This window comes from Saccopteryx leptura, chromosome 3 (genome assembly GCF_036850995.1).
Source record: "Saccopteryx leptura isolate mSacLep1 chromosome 3, mSacLep1_pri_phased_curated, whole genome shotgun sequence".
In the NCBI taxonomy this organism is placed as follows: domain Eukaryota; kingdom Metazoa; phylum Chordata; class Mammalia; order Chiroptera; family Emballonuridae; genus Saccopteryx; species Saccopteryx leptura.
Genome location: NC_089505.1, coordinates 83,378,552 through 83,397,465, shown reverse-complemented (window position 1 = coordinate 83,397,465; position 18,914 = coordinate 83,378,552). Strand labels below are relative to the sequence as shown.

Sequence of the window (18,914 nt, the reverse complement as noted above, 5' to 3'; positions counted from 1 at the left end):
GCCCACCAGGGGGCGTTGCTCTGCCCATCTTAGGGCGTTCCTCTTGCCACAATCAGAGCCATTCTAGTGCCTGAGGCAGAGGCCACAGAGCCATCCTCAGCGCCCGGGCCAACTTTACTCCAATGGAGCCTGGGCTGTGGGAGGGGAAGAGGGAGACAGAGAGGAAGGAGAGGGGGAGGGGTGGAGAAGTAGATGGGCGCTTCTCTGGTGTGCCCTGGCCGGGAATCGAACCCGGGACTCCTGCACGCCAGGCTGACACTCTACCACTGAGCCAACCGGCCAGGGCCTGGGATAACGTTTTTAACTGACTGAACTAACTGGCCAGGGCCTGGAGCTCAATTTCTAATGTTCATTTCTGTGTCTGTGATCCTTGGGACCTCCCAGGTTCTAACCTTGATGATCAGCTTTCTCCCGTGCTCCTTCTCAACCCCGCTGCCTGGAAGACTGACCTAGCCTGGCCTGACCAGGCGGTGGCACAGTGGATAGAGCAGCGGACCCAGGTTTGAAACCCTGAGGTCGCCAGCTTGAGCATGGGATCATAGAATTGACCCCATGGCCTCGGCTTGAAGCCCAAGGTTGCTGGCTTCAGTAAGGTGTTGTAGTAATATAATGTTATAGTAATTAAATATATAGAAATATAAAAAAATATGGAAGATATATAAAAGTAATTAAGATATATTAAAATTAATTAAGGAAATAAAGTTATGCTGACTGGATAGGAATTAATATAGTGTGCACAGATATGGTAAACAGACTCTGACTTTCGAGCAGGGCCCAGTTAGTGTGTGTGTGAAGTTATACATAGATAAGAAGTGGCTTGATGTCATAACTCTGTGAGTTAACATAAACAAGAAGCTTTCCTAGGAACATTTTAAAAGTGGCTTGATGTGACATTTCAGTAGATTAACATGAAAAGGGTCCCTAGGAGGAACTCTCAAAATGGTGGTTTGAGGTGATAATTCTGTAGATTGACACCTGTTAGAAGGCGTTGGCCAGAAAAGGTACTAAAGCTAAGGGGCCCCCCTGCTGCAGTAGCCGCCCAGACTCCAATGTGAACCTGGGCTGTCTCCACACCACTCTGAGCTCTAACCAAAGACAGCCAAGAGGAACACGCCTATGTGGCCCCCTTAAGCTGTACCCAAGCACGCCAAAAGGATTTGTAAGTAATAAATCGCCTGTGTGATTCTTGTAACTAACTTGTGTGTCCGTTGTGTTTTTCCTCCAGTGGCTATTCATATCGGCACTGATAAATAGAATCCTCATAGACGCCTCAAGAGTAATCTCGAAGAGGCTGTCAGCCATGCTGATAAGCAGCAGTGTCCCACTGCATGGGGAAGTCAAATCAGGGACGCCTGATTGATGTAGAGCTTGGGCTCTACTGGGACACAAGGGGTCACTTAGTCTGCTCTAGTCCCTCCCCCTCCCCCATCATATGAGAAAGCAATCAATGAACAACTAAGGTGCTGCATCGAAGAATTGATGCTTCTCATCTTTCTCCCTTCCTGTCTTTCCCTATCTATCCCTCTCTTTGATTCTCTTGCTTCTATTAAAAAAACAAACAAAAACAAAACTGTCCCAGTCTGCCAATATTTGCAGGCCACATCAATCCTTCCATGGCTTATTAAATGTGTCCTGGACTACACTATTCCCCCAAATGCCCCATAACTACTTTGACAAAGGCCTTTGGAGAGAAAAGAAAAACATGTTTTCTTAAGGTCTGAGTGGAATCATGGTCTTGGTTTCTCCCTCCTCTCCCACACCCTTTCTGTTCAGAGAACTCACACATGTCATTCCACCTGCCCTGATCCTATTCCAGCCATATGGTGGGTGGTTGGTTTCCCCATGGCCTCCAAATACCCCTGATTGTAGGACCTTGTAGGATGGGAGAATGAGTTGCCTGATTAGTGCTAGAAAGGCAAAAATGAAGCATTTGATATGAAGAGAGGCAATGGGAAGGTATTAATCCAATGGAAACAGTGGCGTTTATCAGACACTTACTCTAGAGGCCCTGACTCTCTGGCAACTGTATTTGTTTTCTGTTGCTTCTTTTTTTTTTTTTTTCTGTTGCTTAACTAGTGACCACAAACTCAGTACCTTAAAACAACACCCATTGCCTGACCTGTGGTGACGCAGTGGATAAAGCGTCGACCTGGAATGCTGAGGTCGCCGTTTCAAAACCCTGGGCTTGCCTGGTCAAGGCACATATGGGAGTTGATGCTTCCTGCTCCTCCCCCTGTTCTCTCTCTATCTCTCCCTCTCTCTCTTTCCCCCTTCTCTCTCTAATAAAAATGAATAAATAAAAAATAAAATAAAATAAACCTTAAAAAAATAAAATAAAACAACACCCATTAAAAAAAAAAAAACACAAAAATGCCTGACCTGTGGTAGCACAGTGAATAGGGCGCCAACCTGGAATGCTGAGGTTGCTGGTACCAAAACCTGGGCTTGCCTGGACAAGGCACTTATGGGAGTTGATACCTCCTGCTCCTCCCCCACTTCACTGTCCTCTCTAAAATAAATAAATAAAATAATAATTTTTTTAAAAAAGTTTTTTTTTGTTTTTTTTGGTGACAGAGACAGAAAGACAGAGAGAGGGACAGATAGGGACAGACAGGAAGGGAGAGGTGAGAAGCATCAATTCTTTGTTGCCGCATCTTAGTTGTTCATGGATTGCTTTCTCATAGGTGCCTTGACCAGGGGGCTACAGCAGAGCGAGTGACCCCTTGCTCAAGCCAGCGACCTTGGACTCAAGCTGGTGAGCCTTGCTTAAACCAGATGAGCCCGTGCTCTACCCGGTGACCTCAGGTTTTCAAATCTGGGTCCTCTGCGTCCAAGTCTTACGCTCTATCCACTGCACCACCACCTGGTCAGGCTAAAAAATAAAAAACAAAACAAAAAAGAATGCTTAAAAAAAACAAACCCCACCCATTTATTAGCTGCAGGTCAGAAACTCAGGCTGCAAACTTGCTCCAGGCCTCACGAAGGCTGCAATCAAGTTGCAGGCAGGGCTGGCTCTCCTCTAGAAGCTCTAGGGGAAAATCAGTTTCCCAGCTCATATAGGTTGTCAGCAGAATCTAGTTCCATGTTGTAAGAATGAGGTCTCTGTTTTCTTGTTGGCTGTCATCCAGGGCTCTTCTCAGATTCTGGACCCCAAGATCACCTTTGTATTTCCTGTCACATGGCCCCTTCCACCTTCAAAGGCTCCGGAGTCCTAATTCAAGTCTGTCTGCTTTCTTCTTCTGCCTTTAAGGACATTGCTGATTGTCTTGGACCCAAACAATCCAGGATCATCGCCATATTGTGAAGTCTGCTGATTAATTTTATCTGCCATATTCCGAGGATTTGGGCATGAAATCTTAAATGGAGGGAAACTATAAAATTGATTTTAAAGAGGAAGAGAGAGAGAGAGAGAGAAAAAGTGATTTGTTTTCCGCTTATTTATGCATTCACTAGTTAATTTTTTGTAACAGAGACAAAGAGAGACAGGAAGAGGGACAGATAGGCACAGACAGGAAGGGAGAGAGATGAGAAGCATCAATTTGTCGTTGCGGCACATTAGTTGTTCATTGACAGCTTTCTCATAGGTGCCTTGACTGGGGGTCCCAGTCTGATGCTCCATCCACTGCGCCACCACCTGGTCAGCTGGGAAATTCTTTTTGCACATGAGATAACATTCACAGGTTCCAGGCATTGGGACATGAATGTCTTTGGGGGTCATTATTAAGCAACCTTCTCCATCTTCTTACCACTTTGAAAACAAAGGGCATTTTTGTAGAGGATGGTTTCAGGAAACAGTTGTACTCAAGGAAGGAGCCCTCTGCTGTCTCAGACACATGCAGGAGTGGCAGGTGTGGGTATGACCATGGTTATCCAGGGAGAGGAGTGGCTATCACTTTGGTTGGGGGTGAGGACCTAGAAGGGAGGGGAAAGTTTCCATTGGAGGCGGGGCTGCCTCTTCCATCACTAGTCTTCTGAGAACGTACTGATCTGTTGCTCACACTGTGGCCTGGGGAAGCAAGGCCAGGCTGGAATAGGAGCTGGGTGCGAATGATCTGGTGGGCAAGCAGGTACAATCCTCACTGGGACCATGGAGGAAGAGGACGGTGGATCCCCGTGTCCCTAGTTGATCCAACCATCCCTAATAGGCCTTAGAGCAGGGGTCCCCAAACTTTTTACACAGGGGGCCAGTTCACTGTCCTTCAGACTGTTGGAGGGCCGGAGTATAAAAAAAACTATGAACAAATCCCTATGCACACTGCACATATCTTATTTTAAAGTAAAAAAACAAAATGGGAATACAAAACATTTAAATAAAGAACAAGTAAATTTAAATCAACAAACTGAGTAGTATTTCAATGGGAACTATGGGCCTGCTTTTGCCTAATGAGATGGTCAATGTCCGGTTCCATATTTGTCACTGCTAGCCGTAACAAGTGATATGACGCGCTTCCAGAGCCATGATGCGTGCGTCCCCCATCACCGGAAGTAGTACTGTACGTGAGCGACGCGATGCTTTGCGATGCTGCCATATACAGTACTCACTGACCACCAATGAAAGAGGTGCCCCTTCCGAAAGTGTGGTGGGGGCCAGATAAATGGCCTCAGGGGGCCGTAGTTTGGGGACCCCTGCCTTAGAGAATTCTGGTGCCCCTCGCAACTTCTTGGCCCTGGATGATCATTAGTCTCTGGTGGATCTCCTTGGCTCTGGTAGAGTCTGAAGGCAGTTCTAGACAGTGACACTGACGTTGGCTTTGGCTATAGCTTCCACAGCATTCAAAACGACACTTCTGGAACCACAGGTGACATAGCTTAAATTCACGGCAACTTTGATGTTGGGTGGCCTCTGCCTATAATCCCACAGCGCCCCAGGCTGTACTTCTGAAATGTGCCACCTCTGTAACAGTCACAGTGGCCTCGATGTTCGCTGGCCTACGTCTCCAGTCCTCATAATGGACCGGAGGGAACCTCCAGCCTTTGAAACGCTCCACAGACGTTTGTGTGCTTTGGGCTCCCTCTCCTTTCTCTTTACCCCCAGGCTACAACTCCTGCAACTCCCCAGAAGGTAGTTCTGATTCCAGACACTGCTGACTCCCATTTTCAGGGCCCCCAACCCCAGCCTCCCAGCTCTGGCCCTTTACTTCCTGCTAAATCTGCGTGTCCCAGTGCAATGCCCGCCTGCTCACCCTGGCAGGTGGCTCATCAGTGCTTCTTCCCACACCCTCCAGGGCACATCCACATCCGCTGACTCAGGACCATCAGAAACCACAAAAGACCCACAGATGGAGTGAGCACTCTCACCTCTCTACCCTGGAGCAGCCAAGAGGCTCCTGGCTCCTCCCAAGGCCCATACACTATTTGGACTAAGAGACAAAGGCAAGAGGTATTTATGAGAAAAGAAAGGGAAACAATTAGATCCATAGAAGGGAGGCATTGCTGTTGGTACAGATAACATACTGATGATAATTCTAAAGAAAGTTTTAAACTTTCAATCCTTTAGTCATCAGTCCAGTAGTAATAACTGTTACTATATTTCTTGTTATCCTTGCAAACAAGTTTTTTGTTGTTGTTTTTTGTAGCAGAGACAGAGAGAGTCAGAGAGAGGGACAGATAGGGACAGACAGACAGGAAGGGAGAGAGATGAGAAACATCAATTCTTTCTTGCGGTTCTTTAGTTGTTCATTGATTGCTTTCTCATATGTGCCTTGACCGGGGGGCTACAGCAGACCGAGTGACCCCTTGCTCAAGCCAGCGACCTTGGGCTCAAGCTGGTGAGCTCTGCTCAAACCAGATGAGCCCATGCTCAAGCTGGCAACCTCGGGTTCTCGAACCTGGGTCCTCCACATCCCAGTCCGACGCTCTATCCACTGCACTACTACCTGGTCAGGCTGCAAACAATTCTTCAGGACACAAGGCTGATTAGACACAAAGTTGTTATGCCTTGTTTTTTTGTTTTGTTTTGTTTTGTTTTTGTATTTTTCTGAAGCTGGAAACTGGGAGAGACAGTCAGACAGACTCCCGCATGCGCCCGACCGGGATCCACCCAGCACGCCCACCAGGGGGTGATGCTCTGCCCCTCCGGGGCATCGCTCTGCCACAACCAGAGCCACTCTAGCGCCTGGGGCAGAGGCCTAGGAGTCATCCCCAGCGCCTGAGCCATCTTTGCTCCAATGGAGCCTCAGCTGCGGGAGGGGAAGAGGGAGACAGAGAGGAAGGAGAGGGGGAGGGGTGGAGAAGCAGATGGGCGCTTCTCCTGTGTGCCCTGGCCGGGAATCGAACCTGGGACTTCCACATGCCAGGCCGACGCTCTACCACTGAGCCAACCGGCCAAGGCCTTTATGCCTTGTTTTAACACTTGAAAGGCTTGACACATAAGACATGCATGGTTGTTCATCTGATAGCAGTTCCAGGTTCATTTTACAGTGCTTCCATTTATTTTTTATTTATTTTAAGGTGAGAGGAGGGGAGTCAGTGAGACAGACTCCCTCATGCACCCCAACCGTGATCCACCTGAAAACCCATCTGGGCCCAGTGCGGAAATCAACCGAGATATTTCTAGTGCCTGAAGCTGACATGGTCAGCAACCTAGTTATCCTCACAATGAAAGCAACTGAGCCACTGGCTGCAGGAGAGGAGGAGGAAGAAAAGGGGGAGAGAAACAGATGACTGCTTCCCTTGTGGGCTGTGAATGGAATCAAATCCAGGAAGTCCATATACCCGGGCAACAACTTTCTAACCACTGAGTCAACTGGCCAGGACCTTTTTATTTTTATTTTTTAACCTTTTTATTTTTGACAGTAGTCAGCACTGGGCTCTGACCCTTCAGATGTGCTGTTGGCTGGCCAGACGTTCAAAGTCTCCAGGTACCTTCACACACAGCCTGGTATATTTCCTTTGTCAGGGGCTGGAAGGTCTGGGCCTGGTTGTCCAGTACAAACAGCGAGTCAGCAACGACACCCACGTTGAAGCCCTCACGCATCAAATGCGACTTAACCAGTTTGAACGTGCCTGTGATCTCCAAGGTGTCCTGCAGGAATACTGACTTTAACTTCGAATGGGACTCCTATGGCCGAGACCGCCCACCCACCAAACTACAGCCACCCTGTGCTCACCTGGATACGAATGAAATGAGGAACAGCATAGGCAGGGAGCCAAGTGCGGACATGCTGGTACAGCTTCTGCCCATCGAAAGTCCGGCCAGGGGCCAGCTGCACAGCTGCCATGCCCACCTTGCCCTCACACCCTGGGAAGCACATCAGTTACTCTCGGGTGACCCACGTCACAGCCCACTGCTGACTCACAGGCTGTGCCCCAGCAGCACCCCCACAGCTAAAATCTGGATAAGAAATCTTATCTAGGTTTGGATAAGAAACCTTATCCAGGTTGGAGGTTTGAAAATGAAGTGAGCCCTCCGCACCTGGCACAGACACCCCGTAGACGTTGACCTCCTGCAGGAAATCCACGAGTAACAACACGCCTTCCACCTCCCGCGTGGACACGTTCTCACCCTTCCATCTGAGGGGTTAAAGCCCCAGTTTGTGACAACGCCCGTGGTAATGGAGAGGCGTGGCTTCCTCCCCACCAAGCCCCGCCCCTCCAAAATGCAGAGGTCCTTTCTCTTTAGTGGGCCTCCCTTTAAAATGGGAAACCCCGGAAGACCTCGCCTGGCCCCGCCTCCCAGGAACCCCACCCCTAGGAGCCACGCCCCCATGAGCATCTCCTTCAGGAGCCCCGCCCAGCACCTGAAGGTGTCCCCGAGGCGGTCCCGAAAGTAGAGGAAGCCTTCGCTGTCCATGGATAGCACATCCCCGGAGTTGAAGTAAATGTCGCCCGGGCGCAGCACCTTCCTGACCAACTTCCTTTCGGTCAGCTCTCGGGGCCCGCGGTAACCAGAGAACGGGTGGCGGCTGAGGACCCGAGTCAACAAGAGACCTGGCTCCCCTGGGAGCAGGAGTAGAAATTTGGGCATTGACCATGGACTACAATCTCAGGAACCCACCAGCCTCTCCATGGAGATTTCCAACAATGGTGGAGTCGTATCACCGAGGACCCTGCCAGACAAGAGGCAGATACCGACAGGGAGATCCGGAAATACAGACAGACTCAGAGACACAGGACAGGGAGAGAGAAAATGAAAGACAGAGAAAGTGGCTTGGGGAGCCCATTAAAAATGGGAAAGGACCTGTGGTGACGCAGTGGATAAAGCGTCGACCTGGAAATGCTGAGGTCGCCGGTTCAAAACCCTGGGCTTGCCTGGTCAAGACACATATGGGAGTTGATGCTTTCAGCTCCTCCCCCCTTCTCTCTCTCTGTCTCTCTCTCCTCTCTCTCTCTCTGTCTCTCTCTCCTCTCTCTCCTCTCTCTCCCTCTCTCTCTCTCCTCTCTAAAAAAAAAATGAATAAATAAAAATGGGAAAAGGATAGCAAAGGAGGGGCGAGGGACTGAGAAAAATGGTGACAGGAAAAAAGGGATGTGGCCAGGACCTTGGAAGACCCCAGGAGAGAAGACCTCAGAAGAAGGTAGAGGACAAGGCTTCCACAGAAAGCTCCAGAGAACAACTCCAGTGGACACCCAGAGACCCTGCAGACAAGAGATTGAGGCAGGGGAGCCAGACAGAGCTAAGAAGCTAAGAGGGTGAGGGTCCCAGACAGTGGTCATATTGGCCAGAACTCAGGGTCTGAGGGTGAGCTGCAGCCACTATCGGGCACTGACTTCAAGGCTTTGAGTTGGCTTGGTCCAGCGAAGAAGGAGACAGGATCCATGCCCTTCCCACACCCAGGGAAGGTTATCTGACCCCCATACCTGGCCCCACAGGCACACAGAAGCCTCCTTTGTTCCTTACAGGCTCTGCGGTCTCCGTGTCAAACTGTACAAGCTCAAAAGGGGACAGCATCTGAGTGGAGGATGGGGAGGTGTCAGGAAAGGTCCTGTGTGCTCAGCTTCTATCAGAGTCACTGTCACACCCTACCCACTTACTCGAAGGAAACAGCTCGTCTTGCCTATAGCCCCACAGCGCCCTGGATAGTTGACAAAACCGATGTTGCCTTCTGTGGCCCCATAGAATTCCATGATCTGAATGGAGCCAAAGCGCTGCAGGAAGGTCTCCCACACGTCTTTCCGGAGTCCATTGCCTATCGCCAGGCGAACTGTATGTGTCCGTTCCTCTTGTCGCTGCAGGGATGTCCCAAAGAGGGTGATGAGAAGATAACATGGGGCATGCCCAGGAACCCTTTCCCAGGAGGGCTATCTCATGTTCTTGACTGAGGAGTTAACTGGGAGGTGATGAGGGGGCATATACCTATATCTACCAGGCATTCTTACTTAGCAGTAGCTACCTGGCATCTGTACTTGGTGGGTTACCTGCAGATATTACCTGGGGGCAGGGAGAGTTACCTGTTGGGATATGTAGGGTGACTGGAGGGCTCATCTGGGGTTTTACATATGGGTAAATACCTGGAACTTTTATCTGGAGGTAACCTGGGGAGTGATTTGAAGCTTCATCTTGGTGACTTACCTAGGGGCCTTACTTGGGAGTAGTTACCTGGAGATTTTCCTTCAGGACTTGCCTAGAGGTTTTATCTGGAGGGATACCTGGAGACCTGGCCTGGAGACAGTTATCTGGGGTCCATACCTCATTTCTCTGTAAGGAAGAGGCTAGCTAATATCTAAGGAGTTTCCCCTGAGCCACACCATGTTCTAGACACTTCACATAGGTTTAATTATCACAATAGCCCCTTGAGATAGTTTCCCTTTTTGCTAAATGAGGACAGTGAGGCTAAGAGAGGTGAGGGCACCTGCCCAAGAAAGCACAGTTGGTCATTGAAGAAGATAAAAAAGCCATGATTGGCATCCTTTTGTGGGATTAACTGTATGTGGCTCTTGTCTGGGGGTTGTACCTGAGGGACCTTGCTTGAGTCCTGTACTTAAATAGACCTGAGATCTTTACCTGGGATGACAACAGATTTCTCTCTCTTTTTTTTTTTTATTGACTTGATTTCAGTGAGAGAGGAAGGGTAAGAGAGAGAGAAACAGAAACAACGAGCTATTCAGGGTTTTTTTGTGGCAGAGATAGAGAGAGAGAGGCACAGATAGGGATAGACAAGAAAGGAGAGAGATGAGAAACATCAATTTTTTGTTGCGGTTCCTTAAGCTGTTCATTAATTGATTTCTAATATGTGCCTTGACTGGGGGGCTACAGGAGACTGAGTAACCCCTTGCTCAAGCCAGTGACCTTGAGCTCAAGCTGGTGAGCCTTGCACAAACCAGATGAGCCTGTGCTCAAGCTGGCAACCTCGGGGTCTCAAACCTGGGTTCTCCACTTCCCAGTCCAACGCTCTATCTACTGTGCTACAGCCTGGTCAGGAGACAACTGAGATTTCATACCTGAAGTGTTCACCATACAGCCGTAATCTTGGAGTCTCACCTGGGGAGTGTTACATAGGTAACGCAGGACTTCGCCCACATACTGGATTACAGTCACTCCGTGTTTTCGACAGTCATCCCAGAAGCAGGAAGCAGAGAATTTTGGGGCCAGGACACAGGTTGCTCCTGGGAGGTAGGAGAGGAAAGGATTTCAGGTCATGCTTCCAAACTATAGAGAAGCTGCTTTGATCTGTAGCCCCCTGAAGCACAGGATATTATTGAGGTCATCTCTGTCTTTCTGGACCAGCCAGACAACCCAGATTGGAAAACCGTAAGCAGGCCTGATTCAAATCCCCTCTGCAAAAGGGCTAGAAAGCTTGGTGTCTGGTACAATGAGAGCACTGCTAAATAAGGGCTGTGAAATTTATCATTCTTGATTATGATAAATATTTTATGAAAGTTTAGCAAAGCAGATGGATAAATGTGTAGATGTGTGGATGGAAAGACAAATGAATGCATGGATGGATGGATGGATGGATGGATAGATATATGGATGGATAGATGCATGGATGTATGTATGGATGGATAGATGTTTTGAAAGATGCTCACATGGATTAATTTTAAGGGCTACTACATTCACTCCAGAAAAGTGATCTTTCCTTTTCTGATCTCCTCCTTGACAGCTGGCTCTGTAGAAGATACTCTCCCCAATTCACCAAAACTCCTTAAAATGAAATATCATCATCCCTGCAACCCTAAGAGACAATTGCTTGTATGCTTGATAGTAATTAAGTGTGTCCTCTTTAGGGCTGTTTTGTTTGTTTGTTTGTTTGTTTGGAGAGAGAGAGAGTCAAGGAGAGAGAGAGATAGGAACATTAAGTTGCTCCTGTATGTGCCTTGACCAGGGAAAATGAACCAGACACTGCCACGCTGGGACAACCCTCCAATCAATCAAGCTATGCAGCCAGGGTTTTCTTTTTTTTTTATTTTACTTTTTACAGAGACAGAGAGAGAGTCAGAGAGAAGGATAGATAGGGACAGACAGACAAGAACGGAGAGAGATGAAAAGCATCAATCATCAGTTTTTCTTTTTATTTATTTATTTATTTTTATTTTTTTTAATTTTTCTGAAGTTAGAAACAGGGAGGCAGTCAGACAGACTCCAGCATGCACCTGACCGGGATCTACCTGGCATACCCACCAGGGGACGATGCTCTGCCCATCTGGGGCATCGCTCTGTTGCAACCGGAGCCATTCTAGCGCCTGAGGCAGAGGCCTCAGAGCCATCCTCAGCGCCCGGGCCAACTTTGCTCCAATGGAGCTTCGGCTGCGGGAGGGGAAGAGAGAGACAGAGAGGAAGGAGAGGGGGAGGGGTGGAGAAGCAGATGGGCGCTTCTCCTGTGTGCCCTGGCCGGGAATCGAACCCGGGACTCCTGCACACCAGGCCAACACTCTACCACTGAGCCAGCCGGCCAGGGCCAATCATCAGTTTTTTGTTGCAACACCTTAGTTGTTCATTGATTGCTTTCTCATATGTGCCTTGACCACAGGCCTTCAGCAGACTGAGTGACCCCTTGCTGAAGCCAGCGACCTTGGGTCCAAGCTGGTGAGCTTTTGCTCAAACCAGATGAGCCCGCGCTCAAGCTGGTGACCTTGGGGTCTCGAACCTGAGTCCTCCGCATCCCAGTCCGACGCTCTATCCACTGTGCTACTGCCTGGTCAGGCCAGGGTTTTATTTAGTGATTGATTTTTTCTAGAGAGACCCAAGAATGGAAGGGAGAGAGGAGAGGGGGAAGTGAAGAAGTCATCCACTGCTTTATCCAGTCAGACATTCCCTGGTTGCTTTCCATGTGTGCCCCAACTAGATTGAACCCACAAACATGTTGTTTTGGGATGATGCTCCTAACCGACTGAGCTAACCACCCAGGGTGAGAATGTACTTTTTAAGGGGCTATTTTTTAAGAGAATCAATCTGTTCCCTTATGTGTCCTGACTGGGGATTGAACCTGAAACCTTTCGGTAACAGGATTATGCTCTAAACAACTAAACTATTTGGCCAAGGCAGGGCTGTATTTTTGAATGTAGAATATTAAATAGGTACCAGGTGCCAGGTTTTTGAAAAATGACAACTGAGTTTGCAACACCTAACAGAATGTCTGATTTAGGAAAGGTCTTCAAGATCTAGTAAAACCAGGGAAAGTTTGGCTAAAGAGTCTTCCACGTGAAGCTCTTAATTCATCTCAGGCTTTCTAAGGTAAGATAACTGTTATCCTACCTTCCAATATGCTGCTTCCAATGTGGTGAATTAGGAAGCACAATGAACCCCACCAACGTTCTTGCTAAGAATAATGGAACTGAATCTTAACACGTCTAGACTGAATTTTCAGTGTAACAAAAAACATAAGGGGCCTGACCTGTGGTGGCGCAGTGGATAAAGTGTCGACCTGGAAATGCTGAGGTCGCTGGTTCGAAACCCTGGGCTTGCCTGGTCAAGGCACATATGGGAGTTGATGCTTCCAGCTCCTCCTCCCTTCTCTATCTCTCTCTCTCTCCCTCTCTCTCTCCTCTCTAAAATGAATAAATAAATTTTTTAAAAAAATTAAAAAAAAAAAACATAAGGGAAAGAGAAGTAGAGACCAAAAAATGAGTAGACTAAGTATAAAAAGACAATTCAGCCTGACCTGTGGTGGCGCAGTGGATAAAGCGTCGACCTGGAAATGCTGAGGTCGCCAGTTTGAAACCCTGGGCTTGCCTGGTCAAGGCATATATGGGAGTTGATGCTTCCAGCTCCTCCCCCCTTCTCTCTCTCTGTCTCTCTCTCCTCTCTCTCTCTCTCTCTGTCTCTCACCCTCTCTCTCTCCTCTCTAAAAATGAATAAATTTTTAAAAAATGAAAAAAAAGACAATTCAATAATTAGGAAAATGTGAACGTGAAGTGTACATCAGATGATACTAAAGAGTTCTGTTAATTTTTTAAAATGTATTGATTTTAGAGAGAGATAAGACAGAGAGAGACAGGAACATTGATCTGTTCCTGTATGTGCCCTGACTAGACATCAAATGAGCATTTCAGAATGATGCTCTAACCCAGTGTTTCCAACCATCAGTCCATGGACCAGTGCTGGTCTACTAGAATTTTCATGATGGTCTGCAAAAGAATTAATTACCCCGATGCTGTGTGAAGATGATAGACCCAATGATTATAGATTCTATAATCTTCACACATCAGGATGGTGAGCTCTTTCACGGACCACACGAAATTTCTGGTGGACAAGTAGTTAAAGACCACTGCTCTAACCAATCGAGCTATCTACCAGCCAGGGCCTGAAGAGTTACTGATAATTGAAGCTCTTATATGGTAGAAATACAAACTGCAATAGTTACAAGTGAAAAGATATGCTATCGGCCCTGGCCGGTTGGCTCAGCGGTAGAGCGTCGGCCTGGCGTGCAGGGGACCCAGGTTCGATTCCCGGCCAGGGCACATAGGAGAAGCGCCCATTTGCTTCTCCACCCTCTCCCCTCCTTCCTCTCTGTCTCTCTCTTCCCCTCCCGCAGCCAAGGCTCCATTGGAGCAAAGATGGCCCAGGTGCTGGGGATGGCTCCTTGGCCTCTGTCCCAGGCGCTAGAGTGGCTCTGGTCGCGGCAGAGTGACCCCCCGGAGGGGCAGAGCATCGCCCCTGGTGGGCGTGCTGGGTGGATCCCGGTCGGGCGCATGCGGGAGTCTGTCTGACTGTCTCTCCCTGTTTCCAGCTTCAGAAAAATACAAAAAAAAAAAAAAAAAAAAAAAAAGAAAAGAAAAGATATGCTATCGCCTGACCAAGTTGTGCTGTAGTGGAAAGAGAATTGAACTGGGACGTGGAAGATCCAGGTTCGAAATCCTGATATCCCCAGTTTGAATGCGGTCTCACCAGCTTGAGCACGGGGTAACTGGCTTGAGCGTGGGATCATAGACATGACCACATGGTTGCTGGCTTGAACCCAAAGGTCACTGACTTGAGTCCCACGTCGCTGGGCAAACGGGTCACTTGCTCTGCTGTTACCCCTTACCCCTGGTCAAGGTACATATGAGAGGATAATCATTGAACAGCTATGGTGGCGCGATGAAAATGGGTGTTTCTCATCTCTTTCCCTCCCTGTCTGTCTATCCCTAGCTGTCCCTCTTTCTGACTCTCTCTCTCTGATTCTCTAAAAAGAAAAAGAAAGAAAAGTATGGTGTATAGGATTTGCTCTAGAATAATTCAGAAAAAGAGGAGTATATATGAAATAAAATCTGGCAACATGTTAACAATTGTTGAGGCTGGATGGAAGACTTGTGAGACTATCCAACTGTTTTGTATCTTTGAAATTGTCCATAAAAATTTTTCTTTAGGCCTGACCTGTGGTGGTGCAGTGGATAAAGTGTCGACCTGGAACACTGAGGTCACCGGTTCAAAACCCTGGGCTTGCCTGGTCAAGGCACATATGGGAGTTGATACTTGCTGCTCCTCCCCCCTTCTCTCTCTGTCTCTGTTACTCTCTCCGTCTCTCTTCTCTAAAATGAATAAATAAATAAAAATAATTCAAAAAAATAAATAAGAAAATTTAAAAAAAAGATGAGAAAAAAAATTAAAAAAAAAAAATTTTTTTTCTTTAAACAAAATATAGAACCCCTCACTAAGTAGCTCAGTTGGATAGAGCATGTCATCCTGATACACTAAGGTTGCAGATTCAGTCCAGGTCCGAGCACACACAAGAATCAACCAACGGCATGACCTGTGGTGGCACAGTGTATAAAGTGTTAACCTGGAAGGCTGAGGTTGCTGGTTCAAAACCTTGGGCTTCCCTGGTCAAGGCACATATGGGAGTGATGCTTCCTGCTTCCCCTCCTTCTGTCTCTCTCTGTCTCTCATTGCTAAATTGAATTTTAAAAATAAATAAATAAATGTTTCAAGATAAAAATTTGAGGCTCTGGCCTGTTTGCTCATTAATGTCGTGCATTGTCTCCAGACAACCAGCCTGTGAGTTTGACCTCCACTCAGGCACATGAGAAGCAACCAATGAGTACACACTTAGGTGGAACAACAAGTGAATGCTTCAGCCTGGCCGGGTCGCTCAGTGGATTGAGTAGCACCTGGAGTGCGGAAGTCCCATTTCAATCCCAGGTCAGCGCACACCTGAGAAGCGACCAACACAACCATCTGTTTCTCTTCTCCTCCCTCTCCCCCTACTCTCTCTCTCCCTTTCTCGCAGCCATTGGCTCCTGGTGCTGAGGATAGCTCGGTTGATTCAAGCATCAGCCCCAGGTGAGGGTTGCTGGCTGGATCCTGGTAGGGCCACATGCGAGAAACTGTTTATCTCCCCTTCTCTCACTTAAAATAAAATAAATCAATAAACATTTTTAAAAATAAAAATATGAAGAAATAATGACTGTGGAGAGGTCTCCACATGAATTCCTAGTCAGGCATTCATGCAGACAACTTAATCCATTAAGTTGTCTTGTTAAGCATTTCTGCACTGAGATATGAGATCATATAAATGACCTTACACCAGCTGTTGTCACCTTCTGACCACAACACAGCTTTTGGGGACATTCTGAGTGTCCATGGTAGTCCTGGGCTCTACTGTATGTCCCTTTTCAAAGGTAAGAATCAAGGATGCTGGATATAACCTGTGAGGCTTTGCCACCCTGACATCCAGTCCAGCAGTCCCATGGATGGGAGAGGTCCTCGGGGAAGGGCTTACCGAGCTCCAAGCAGCCAAGGACCCCAAGGACAAGCCCTGTCGCATGATATAGAGGCAACACCGTGTAGACGACATCATCAGTTACTACCCCACTCAGGGACAGCATCCCACTCATTTGCAGCACTCGCTCATGCGTGAGGATGGCCGGCTTCGGGAGTCCTGGGGGAAGAAGTCATGAGAAGGGTGCGGTGGTCAGAGGACAGCACGCAGGGCTAGGTCTCCATGGTCAGGTCTCACAGTCCTCAGAAGCTGGTCAAGTATAAGGATTTGTGGGTGGTTTCAAGTAGGTCAAGTTAGCTTTGGGATTCAGAGGTTTAATTCCAAAGCTTGTTTAGGTTTTAGTGGCTGTTGGCTAGGAAGGGGCAGAATTCTGGCACTGATCAATCATATCACCCCGTGGGGCAGAGTTCAGGCCAAATGTCATAATCAAAGAACAGAGTAGGTTTTGGAGGTCAGGCTTGGGGTCAGATCAGTGTGAGAATTCAGATATCGGGGGTAGGGCTGCTGGGTGGCCTCACCGGTGGTCCCTGAGGTGTAGATAAACAGAGCAGGGCTCTCCCGTGTGATTCCAGCACGGAGGTCAGCCGGCACGGGGTCCTGGGGTGCAGTGTCAAGGGCAGCCCCCAGAGCCCCCACTCCTGGCGTGCGGGACGAGAGGCTGAGGTAGAAGCAGCTGATGTTCTCTGCCTGCAGCTTGGGAAGCACCTCCTCCAGGTTCTCCCAGAGGTCTGCAAGAATGGATTAGAGGGGAAACTGAGACCAGGTCTACCTTTGAGGTCAGGAGGGGACATCCGAGACCTGGATATAGGGGAGAGGAGCCCACTGCCAGCCACAAAGGATGCAGCCAGCAGACAAAGCTTCTCCGTTCTGTAAAGAAATTCATAATTAGTATTTTTTGGCAAAAAAGGATTGAAGTAGCCACCGTGAAGAAGAAGGAAAAAATACACCTGTGGTGCCCTCAGGATTTCTTTCTAGCAGTCAAGTTCCAGTTGCCTGTGGGGTGAGCAGGGACAAAGGAGCTTCTTGTGCAGCCCCATCCTCGACCCTCTGAACAGCAGTCCTCTCGTCTGTCCCTTGACCCTGTCTCCTTCCATCCACTGCTGGCCTCTGGGGTCCTTACCTGGGTCCACCACCAGCACCCGAGCTCCGGAGCTCAGCACCGAGTGCACCAGGGGCGCCCCGCGGACTTGTGGGTTGATCCAGGCCACCGGACAGCCCAGCTTGGCCACCCCCAGCCACAAGCCCAAGGCAGGAATGGCCCGAGTGGACAGCACCAGGAGGGCGACCGGCTCCCTGGCGCCCTGGCCAGCGTGGTCGACCAGCTCCGCCTTCAAGGCCCACGCCGCCCGGCAGGCCTGGGCATCTAGTTCCCCGTAGGTGATCGAGCGGCCCCCGGGTCCCGTCCACACCAAGGGTGCGCGGCCCGGTTGCGCCCGCGCCCGCCTCTCAAAGGAGTCTACGAAGGTGTCGGGAGGTTTGCGGCTCAAGCGCGCCCTGACGCCCCAGCCGACGCGGACGATTCTGACGATGAAGGCCACGTCTGCGGGCAGCCAGCGCAACCCCAGGGGCGGCCGCGCGGGCAGCAGAGCCAGCGTGAGGGCTGCCGCCGCCAGACTCAGCCAGTGGGGCATCCAGGGGACGAGCCACGGCCGGGCCAGCACGGCCACGCCGACCAACGCACAGCACGCAGGGTCCCCCAGGAGCCACCGCAGTGCCAGGGCCACAAACGCAGCCCATGCGGGCAGCCCCAGGCTCAGGAGCAGCAACAGCAGCAACAGCAGCAGAAACAGGCGCGTTCCGGAGCCCATCGCACCAGCTCCCGCCAGAGACCTGCCGGCGGAATGCGCACCTGCGCCGCAGGGCTGCCCGACCTCGAACTCTGGCCCCTGGCGGTGGCCCAGGTGGTATTGACGGCACTACAAGCCATCCCAGGACTTTGCCCTCAGCCCTTCTTCTTTTTATTTTTCAATTACAGTTGATATCCACTATTAGATTAGTTTCAGGTGTATAGCATAGTGGTTGGGAATATATACCCTTTTCGAAGCGATTCCCCCATAAATCTAGTACCCACCTGGTATTATACAGGTGTTACAACATTGACTATGTTTTCTTTTTTTAAATTTTTTAATATATTTTATTTATTTATTTTTATTAGAGAGAGAGAGAGGAGACAGAACAGTGGGAGGAGCAGGAAGCATCAAATCCCATATGTGCCTTGACCAGACAAACTCAGGATTTCAAACTGGCGACCTCAGCATTCCAGGTCAACACTTCATCCACTGCGCCACCACAGTTCAGACGACTATGTTTTCTACGCGGTACTTTACCCTACATTTTGTTTTCTTCTTTTTACAGAGACAGAGAGTCACAGAGAGGGATAGATAGGGACAGAGAGACACGAACGAAGAGCGATGAAAAGCATCAATTATCAGTTTTTTGTTTTTTTGTGTGTGTGTTTTTTTAATCATCAGTTTTTTGTTGCAACACCTTAGTTGCTCATTGATTGCTTTCTCATATGTGCCTTGACTATGGGCCTTCAGCAGACCGAGTGACCCCTTCCTCGAGCCAGCGGCCTTGGGTCCAAGCTGGTGAGCTTTGCTGAAACCAGGTGAGCCCACACTCAAGCTGGCGACCTCGGGGTCTTGAACCTGGGTCCTTGGCATCCCAGTCCGATGCTGTATCCACTGCGCCATTGCCTGGTCAGGCTACCCTGCATTTTGTGACTGACAATTGTTACTTCCTAACCCCTTCACCTTTTCCACCTAGCCTCCAACTCTCTGCCCCCAGCCCTTCCTGCCACCACACGTTTAGCTCTGCCTTGTCCTCGGTGGCCCC

The 18,914-nt window shown here is 49.1% G+C and overlaps 2 protein-coding genes across 3 annotated transcripts in view; one reads left to right on the top strand and one right to left on the bottom strand.

Moving 5' to 3' along the window:
• ZNF329 (zinc finger protein 329) overlaps positions 1-18,914 on the top strand; it is a 323,877-nt gene that overhangs the window by 16,125 nt on the left and 288,838 nt on the right. The gene's annotated exons all lie outside the window — the stretch shown is intronic.
• Positions 6,742-17,944, bottom strand: LOC136399446 (long-chain fatty acid transport protein 5-like). 2 transcript variants are annotated; one of them, XM_066374613.1, is made up of 10 exons: positions 17,200-17,944; positions 16,598-16,807; positions 16,080-16,238; positions 10,421-10,545; positions 8,974-9,168; positions 8,800-8,890; positions 7,740-7,938; positions 7,415-7,512; positions 7,110-7,240; positions 6,742-7,035 (listed from the first exon to the last, which is right to left on the bottom strand). In XM_066374613.1, the coding sequence occupies exons 1-10, from the start codon at positions 17,885-17,887 to the stop codon at positions 6,976-6,978; spliced, it is 1,956 nt and encodes a 651-aa protein (XP_066230710.1). In that variant the 5' UTR covers positions 17,888-17,944; the 3' UTR covers positions 6,742-6,975. The 2 variants fall into 2 exon arrangements, with proteins under 2 accessions (XP_066230710.1, XP_066230709.1); XM_066374612.1 differs by having other exon boundaries at positions 6,742-7,024.